The sequence below is a fragment of the Nicotiana tabacum genome, chromosome 14 (assembly GCF_000715075.1).
Source record: "Nicotiana tabacum cultivar K326 chromosome 14, ASM71507v2, whole genome shotgun sequence".
In the NCBI taxonomy this organism is placed as follows: Eukaryota; Viridiplantae; Streptophyta; class Magnoliopsida; order Solanales; family Solanaceae; genus Nicotiana; species Nicotiana tabacum.
The window spans coordinates 3,929,956-3,939,146 of record NC_134093.1 but is presented as its reverse complement, the minus strand read 5'-3'; the positions used below and the strand labels follow the sequence as shown (position 1 = coordinate 3,939,146).

General features: G+C 35.2%; 1 protein-coding gene across 1 annotated transcript; it reads left to right on the top strand.

Annotated features, from left to right (window-relative positions):
- Nucleotides 1–4,550: 4,550 nt before the first annotated feature.
- Nucleotides 4,551–6,148, top strand: LOC107791294 (glycine-rich protein-like). The gene is made up of 2 exons (XM_075230328.1): nt 4,551–4,761; nt 5,734–6,148. The coding sequence occupies exons 1-2, from the start codon at nt 4,647–4,649 to the stop codon at nt 6,030–6,032; spliced, it is 414 nt and encodes a 137-aa protein (XP_075086429.1). The 5' UTR covers nt 4,551–4,646; the 3' UTR covers nt 6,033–6,148.
- Nucleotides 6,149–9,191: the final 3,043 nt, after the last annotated feature.

The window sequence follows — 9,191 nt, the reverse complement described above, 5'->3', positions numbered from 1 at the left end:
ACGCTAAAACCATGAATCATACCCCAATTCAAGCCTAATGAACTTTGAAACTTTCAAATTCTATATCTTGTGCCAAAACACATCAATTCAATCCGGAATGACTTTAAATTTTGTACACAAGTCATAAATGACATAACGAAGCTATTTCAATTTTCAGAATCATATTTCGACCCTGATATCAAAAAGACAATCCCCCGGTCAAACTTTTCAAAAATTCGACTTTCGCCATTTCAAGCCTAATTCTACTACGGACCTCCAAATAATTTTTCGGACGCGCTCCTAAGTCTAAAATCACCATACTGAGCTATTGGAATCATAATAATTCAAATTCGAGGTCGTTTACACATACGTCAATATTCGGTTAACTTTTCCAACTTAAGTTTTCAATTACGAGACTATGTGTCTCAATTTATTCCGAAATCTCTCCGAACCCGAACTAACTAATCTGATAGGTCATAATACAACTATAAAGTACAAATGGAGCAGTAAATGGGAAAACGAGGCTGTAATACTCAAAACGACCGGCCGAATTGTTACAACTGACGTATGCCATATGCCATAAAGTTGAGATGAACTTGTGGGTCTTCACATGCCCACCTGACGTCACAAAATGGTATTCGTTTTGTTGGGCCTAAAATATTGGAGTTCAAACAAGCTATCCATTTATTAAAATTAGGATAACTTTATATATTGTTTGGTTAAAAGAAGGAGAAAAAATAATCTCCACATAGAAGCTAGCATAAGTTATACAATGTTTGATTGTTTTTTTCTCTTTTTCACATAAAATGTAGCATTGCTAATACAATGTTTGGTTCATATTTTTCTTTTCCGCATAACTAATACATCTATAAGTTATGAGGTAATCTATGTATTATTTATGCAGGGTAGAAGGTGAATAACTTATACATGTATTAATAATACTTGTATTAAAACATAAAATGACAAGAATACCCTTTATTCAAACTTGTATTTTTTTGTTTAAAAATATATATTTAAACTATACTAACAATTTTAATAAAATAAAGTAAGCTAATAATAAATAACACTCACATTACATTTATATTACTAATCCTTATATAACTATCGCATAACTAATCCCAACATAACTCAACCTTGCATAACTTATCCCTGCATAACTAATACATGCATAACTAATCCCTGCATTACTTATTCCTGCATAACTAATAGATACATAATTAATACATGCATAACTAATACCTGCATAACTCTAACCGGCAACCAAACGAACCCTTAAGGTTTTAGCGTTGAACGCATTATATTTTTAAAGTCATAGGTTCATATCGACTACTTTTATAATTTTAATGAACTTTTACACATAAATTTTATTTCGGGTCGAAATTTATGGGTTCAATTGAATTCGTTACTAGTACACTACATCCATCCGGCCATGCTCGAACATGAAACCTCTAGCTAAAGAGGAAGGAATAGTTCCCGTACCATCACAATCTTTGGTGGTTCTCTCTATTAATTAAATAACTGTTGCATTTTTCTTGAGGGGCGATGCATATGTGGTTCAGAATTGAACATATCATGCTATATTTGCATTTATCTATCAGCAAACATCTTTTGTCTTTCATTTAAATTTTTTTTTCCATGAAAAAACCTAACCTAGTGTCTTAGAGTTATTTAGTGTCTCCTCAATATATTACTTTAAGAGCATCTTACATTGTTTTCATAGAAGTGTTGATTCACTAGTGCTAGCAATTTATTTACACAATAAAACATATGATACGTATGAATTGAAGGGTTTTTTATATTGAATACAGAGTTTTACTTTACTACTCACTTCATCTCAAATTATTTATCATGTTTCTCTTTTACAAACCTAAAACATTAATTAGAAGGAATTTTGAATTATTTTACCCTTATCTATATCTTAAAATATAATCTATTTTTATTAAATATTTATTCTATTTATGTTCATCTCCTTCTTCAAGAATAATTAATATTAAGGGTAAAATGTAAAAAAATAATTAATTTTATCCTAAATTTCTATAATGACAAATCATTTAAAATAATTATTTTTAGAAATCACGACATATAATTTGAGGCCGAAGGAATACAAATATGGGGTTCAAATTCTTATCACATTTCTCTAAAAGAATGTTTTTTATTTTGTAACTTGGGTATTAATGACAAGTGGTTGGGTGGTGGGTCTAAGAAAACTTTGCTAAGTCAACTGACAAATCTGTCCCATGCTTTTAATTCGTCGGGCAGCAACAATATGTACGTGGCTTTTTTGACTCATTTAGTGTGCGTTTTTTTTTTTTTAGGTCCGATTAATTTAGATTTGCATTTGTATCTTTATTTTGGAAGTAAAGTATTCAGTATCAAACACAATTATATTTCATGTCTCAAATTGGAGACCTTTGTAATACTAGCTAGGTTAGGATATACTTTCCCTCAGCCACCTAAAACTAAAGAATGAAAACTTTTATCTAAGTATTATCAAGATAATAATTTACCAAACTAAAAAGGTTTATATTATATGTTAATTCACCATGCAGTGGTGGATCCAGAGACTACTAGCCTGTTTGGCCAAGTTTGTTTTTGGGCCAAAAATATTTTTTTTCGCCAAAAGTACTTTTGACCAAAAATTGAGGTGTTTGGCCAAACTTTTAGAAGGAAAAAAATTATTTTTGAGGAGAAACAGAAGCAGTTTTTAAGAAGCAGAAAAAAGTAGCTTCTCTCCAAAAATACTTTTCTGAGAAGTACTTTTGAGAAAAATAAACTTAGAAGCAGTTTTCAAAAGATTGGTCAAAGACTAATTACTACTCAAAAGTGTTTTTCAAATTAATTAGCGAAATATAAACTGCTTCTCACCAAAAGCACTTTTTTAAAAAGTACTTTTGAAAAAAATACTTCACAAAATAAGTTGATTTTAGAAGATTCGCCAAACAGGCTATACGTCGGTGCGTCTAAATCAGATCCCATACAATTCATAGTCTCATATTATATTTAGGAGTATATCCGATCCACGGATTCTTAATTATCTAATTTGCAATTTGGCAAGCGGCAGGCCCTAATAGAGACCCAACCTGTAGTTTTTTTAAATAAAAAATTTAATGTATTAGTATAGGGGAGAAGGAAAGCCGAAAGGAATGCTACGTTACTGACAGAGTTTGAACTTTTTATCTCAAGTGTGAAAAATAGAGAATTCACCAAGTAAGCTAGCGTTCAATCCGACTTAACAAATAGTTTGGACATAGGGAGGCCTAGAATTTTGAAAGAGAACAGTGGTAAAGCAGACTTGGGCTTCTGAGTATCTGATTACACATGATTTAACTTATATATACTGTAAAAATTGTAAAAATAGCACGGGCTAGCCTGATTTCGAACTGGTCGTTCAAAAATAACCAGCATTTGCAAAGTCATTGAAAAATAGTTACTATTTTGTTACAACACGGAAAGTTCCAGCATAATATACTGGAGATCGGTGCACCTGTGTATGAACTTCCAGCATATTATGCTAGACCGGTATATTATACTGGAACCCCAGTATATTATGCTGGAAGTCCAATATATTTATGCTGGAACTCCAGCATAATATGTTGGAAGTCCAGTATACTTATGCTGGAACTCCAGTATAATATGTTGGAGTTCCAATATACTTATACTGGAATTCCAGTATATTATGCTGGAGTATTTTTCCGTATTTTGAACTGTATTTTCGTTCAAATTTATCTTTACATGAAAAGTGACTAATTTCGATTAATATTGAAACTGTGACTATTTTTGAATGACCACTTGTAAATATGACTATTTTTGATTTTCTCCCGTAAAACATATACCATATCTGTGCATTTTAGCGTATTGATCTAATTTATAGACGGCCTTCTAACCTTGTCAAAATTGCAAGAGTTGTTTAGTAGGCATGTTTTCTCTAAACTTCTGGTGTTTATTAATTAATAGGTTGAACTCCTAGATAACGTATACAAATAAAACTTTGACAACTTCTGTGGGTCTCCAATTAATGTATTCTGCCAAAATTTTATCTAAACATTTATATGTTATTGCATATTTGCATGTTACTTTAATTTTAAAAAATCGAATGTGTTTACTTTTATGCAATGTCGGTGTAACGAATTTTGCCACTAGTAGATCAGATCATTTAATAAGTAATAGCAAGTTATTTATATATATAATAAGTATTGATTCGTAATCCAAATTAAATGATAATAACATTCTATAATAGATCAAATTAGAGTTATTTACAGTGTGTCTAACTTATATTCAAAAGGAATCCAAATTAAATGATAAATAATATTCTATAACAGATCAAATCACAGCTCTTTACTCGTGTATCTAACTTATATCCAAAAGGAAACAATATTATACTTTCATATATGGTGTACATAACGAGTAATATCCTACTAATAATTTTTGTCCAACTCAATTGTGAAATCAAGACTATTCATTACTCTCTTCACTTCCCAACTAAATACTGGTCCATATACTCCATAAATGCACCCCTTTGTTTTGTCCCCTCACACCTCCAAATAATGTCCTTCTCTTTTATCTGAAATGCATTCAATTCTTACTATAAATAGAGACCAATTATGCATCAGTTTCTCCATCCTTAAATTTCAAAGTATCATAACTAAGCTTGGCTACAAAAAAGAAAAATGGGTTCCAAGGCATTTCTGTTTCTTGGCCTTTGTTTGGCCATTTTTATAATGATAAGCTCTGAGGTTTTAGCTAGGGAGTTGTCTGAGACTTCCACCACTTCAGAAGAGGACTGTAAGAACCCTCTCATTATTTTCTCCCTATTATTATCTGTATAATTATTTAACCTTTCAAATTAGTGGTTAACGTACGTGCAACTTGTAGTAAAGGTATTATTTCCTCTAAAGCAAGTACTTAGGTTTCGTTTGGTAAGGTGTATAAGAATAGTACTAAATATTGTGTATCAGTAATGCTGAGATTAGTTATGTTAGGATTATTTTTTGTGGTTGTTTGATTTGGTATATTAAAGGTTTTGAAATGACAATTCTGTCTTTATACATGCTTATCTATGTATTAAAGACTATGGTATTGCTAATGCTATGATTTTTGTTATATATACGAATAATACTGAATATGGTGTATAACTAATATAAATATAAGTTAAAAAACACTACAGAGCAAGAAATTAACAGTACTAAAGTTAATACATGTATTATTTTTCCTAATACACCCTATCAAACGACCCCTTAGAGTTACACGTCTGGTGTTCCTAATGCTAGCTTGATCATGAATCTTAGCAAGTTTTATAGTATTTCATTTGACCTTAACATAGCAAATATTATAAATGTGCTTGTATCACGAAAAATTACATATAAGTAAAGGATTTAACAGTATAAAAGAATCTTATGTGATCTGATCTGCATTCGACCTAATACTACAAAACAATTTCACCATCGACGTGTAGAAATTAAACTTGTAAGATTATGGATTACGGCAAAATTGTGTTAATTTTCTAGTTTAGAGTTGAAAGAGAAGGTGAAGTTGTCCCTTTGACCTATAAATCACGGGTTCGAACCGTAAAAGCAGCCGCGAATACTTGCACTAGGATAGGCTGTCTACGTCACATCCTTGGGGTGCGACCCTTCTCCGGATTCTGCGTGAATGTCGATGCCTTATACACCGGGCTGTCCTTTGCTAGTTTAGAGTTAGTACAAGAATAAAACAGCTAATAAAAATAACATACCTTTTTTCACACAATTGATGCAGCAAAGAAATCCGATAACAAGAATGAAGTGCATGAAGCTCAATATGGTGGCGGATACCCCGGTGGTGGCTACCCTGGCGGTGGATACCCTGGCGGCGGATACCCTGGTGGCGGCCGTGGTGGCGGTGGATACCCTGGTGGCGGCCGTGGTGGATACCCAGGTGGCGGCCGCGGTGGTGGACGTGGAGGATACTGCCGCTATGGTTGTTGCGGCCGCCGCAATTACTACGGCTGCAGCAGGTGTTGCTACTACAAAGGTGAGGCCATGGATAAAGTGACTGAAGGGAAGCCTCAACACTGATCATCGTGTAATATATAAAACCTTTGTAATGGCAAAGCTGTAATAGTAATGCTCTTTCTACTTCAGAGCTTGCTGTATTAAGTATGAATAAAAGCCATTATCTAATATGTTTGTTACACAATTGCGTGATAATATATTTCCTTAGTGTTCTTTCTCATTTCCTGGAAAAAAAACCTCCCCTTCTGTCTTTGGTCATAGCTTCCTTAAAATATAAAATTTGCACAAGACATACAAGAGTTAAATATACACATAACTAATGTATTCAAAGACTTCTAATTAGAGGCGGATTCAGAATTTAAATCTGATTAATTATTTTCAGACTTTAGGTTTTCATTGCACCATTACATTTCTGAAATTATTGGTCCAAAATTTAGTAACTTTTATGATTTAACATATTTTTAACTATGCTCAAAATCGAGAATATTGGGTTCAATTGGATTCGTGCATCTACTACTACTTCTGATTTGTGACGAAAAGATCGAGCCCTGGTGTCGATTTGAGGTTCTCTAGAAAAAGAAAAAGTTTTAATGCATGTAATTTTTGCGGCAAAATATCACGTCATTAAAAAATTTGGATTGACGTCGGGTAAGTTTACTAAGGACAAAACGATTCTTATCAAGAAGTTTTCTATATTCAAGACTCGAATCGAAACCAAGACCTTTAATATGAAGATCACAGAGAGGGCGGATATGGGATGTTAATTACGAGTTGATACGAATTCAATGGAGATGTACTCTGAGCCACCTGCTCCACTGACCCAAAGTCTATTTACTTCCTCCATCTATTAGTAGTTATTTTTACTTTAACATTTCTCGAAAAGTTATTTAAAATAAAAGAATTTTGTATTCTCTTTTGTTTTTTTTTTTCTTTCCTCCTATAATTTAGATTAACCTATAACGAATACTAATGGCGGAGCTAAAGGGATATCACGAGACGGTATCCCCTTCGCCGAATAATTGTATTGTGCAAATACGGAATAAATTATTTTTTTTCTGGCTATATACTATTGAATCCTTGTGACATGAGAGAAGATTTTAGTATAGTGGTAAAAGAGGTTTAAAAGTTATTTTATTACATTTACAAATACTAGGTGTGACAGTTCTGTAGTATCTTTTAAATTCCCCTATACAGGAGCGGAACTTGGTGGCGGGAATGAGGTTCGGCAGAACCCCCTTCGCCGAAAATTACACCGTATAAGATTTAAAAAAATACAATATATAAGGTATTGAATCTCCTTAACGTTTTTAGGTATTTACTTTTTAAAATTTTTTGAATCCCCTTGGTAAAAAGTTTGCTTTCGCCATTGACTAACGCGATGCTCTACATAAACTTTTGATGCAGCAACGAATTGAAGCAACAATATTGAAGCCAAGAGAGTCATGTTACATGGGCCTGAAATGACTCTACTGTTGTTGACTGGCCCTGATGGTGGTGCACTAGCTGAAGACTGAGCAAAAGACGGGGATAGCCCTGATGACCCTTCCCCGAATGCTGACCTACCGCCACAAAATGAATTCCCAAAGTTTCCCACGGACCGGGCCTTATTGCTACCATCTCGCTCTATTTTGTTCTTCAACTTACGGTTCTCTGTAGCTTGAGGAAATGCTACCATCTTTCCATAGTTCATGTCATAATTCAACGCAGTTGTAGCGGCCTCATTGATAACCAAGGGGCTAAGGCCCTGCACAAACCTGCACACTCTAGCCTCCATAGTGGGCAACATGTGAATAGCATACTTGGACAGGCGCACGAACTCCATATGGTACTCCGACACACTATTGCTACCCTGTTTTAGGTTCTCAAACTCCACGACACGGGCTGCCTTAGTCTCGGCAGGCAAGAAATGATCCATGAAAGCGCCCGCAAACTCAGTCCACCTCGCTGGAGGGCTCCCCTCCTCACGGGAGTCCTCCCACATCTCAAGCCAAGAATAGGCCACCCTTTTCAGGTGGTAGGAGGCCAACTCCACTCCCTCTATTTTAGTACCACGCATAACTCTGAGGGTCTTGTGCATCTCATCAATGAAATCCTGGGGATCCTTCTCGGGATCAGTACCCGTGAACACTGGAGGATCTAACTGAAGAACCCTGTTAACCCTGGAACCAATAGAGTCCCCTTGCTGACTAGAAGAAATGGGAGTAACATTCGACCTCTAGGCCTGGGAAGCCACTATCTGAGCCAACATCTGTATGGCTTCCCTAAGATCCCCATCAGAAACACCGGGACCAGAAGCTGGGGCTGGAGGTGGAACCGGAATATCAGTTGGAGGATTTGTCGCACCCTCATCAGGTGTAGGAACTGGTGCAGCCTGAGCAGGAATAGTAGAACCATGCGGTGTAGTAATTGGGGGAATATCCTCACCCCTCTAGTGTTCACCCACATCATCTATGATAGAATCAATTTCCACTCTGGGGGTAACATCGGCTTCTTCGCGTTCGCGAATAGGAGAACGCGTTCGCGAATAGGAGAACGCGTTCGCGAAGGTTGGAAGACTTTTGTCTTCGCATTCGCATGCAGTGGTCCGCGATCGCGCAGAGGTAAGGCTAGAAGGAGCATCATGCATTATTTCTCTTCGCATTCGCGAGTGCACAGACGCGCTCGTGTAGAGTCTGAAGATCTTGGTCACTGCGTTCGCGACCTTTATGTCACATTCGCAAAGCACGTTTTGGCAATTGAATGTTTTGCTCTTCGCGATTGCAATGGATGATCCGATCGCAATGCATAATTCACTGGGCAGAATATAAAGAATTCTATTCCGAGGGTTTGACTATTTTTATCATATCTTGAGTTGTAGACCTCGGATTTGAGCGATTATTTTGGGGTTCTTCACTTGTTGGTTGGGATAACTGTTATTTACCCGTATATGATTTTATTTCATGATTCCATCTTTATTTTTATAAATTATTAAATTAGTGGTTTAAGTTGGGGAAAAATAAAAATTTGTGAAAACTTTCAAAAATGTAAAATGATGATTTGAAGGACGAATTGATGTCGGAATTGGATAAATTTGGCATGGTTGGACTCGTATCATAATGGGTTCAAATTTTATAAATTTTATCGGGTTCCAAGGTGCGGGCCCGGGGTTGACTTTTTAGTTTTCCTTAAAGATCGAAGCTTTATTATCCATAATTGTTTCCTATGGTTTTTATTTGTAATATT

Coding starts and splice junctions, on each gene's coding strand:
- LOC107791294 (XM_075230328.1), top strand. CDS start 4,647: ATGGGTTCCAAGGCATTTCTGTTTCTTGGCCTTTGTTTGGCCATTTTT. Junction 4,762..5,733: donor CACCACTTCAGAAGAGGACT/GTAAGAACCCTC, acceptor CAATTGATGCAG/CAAAGAAATCCGATAACAAG.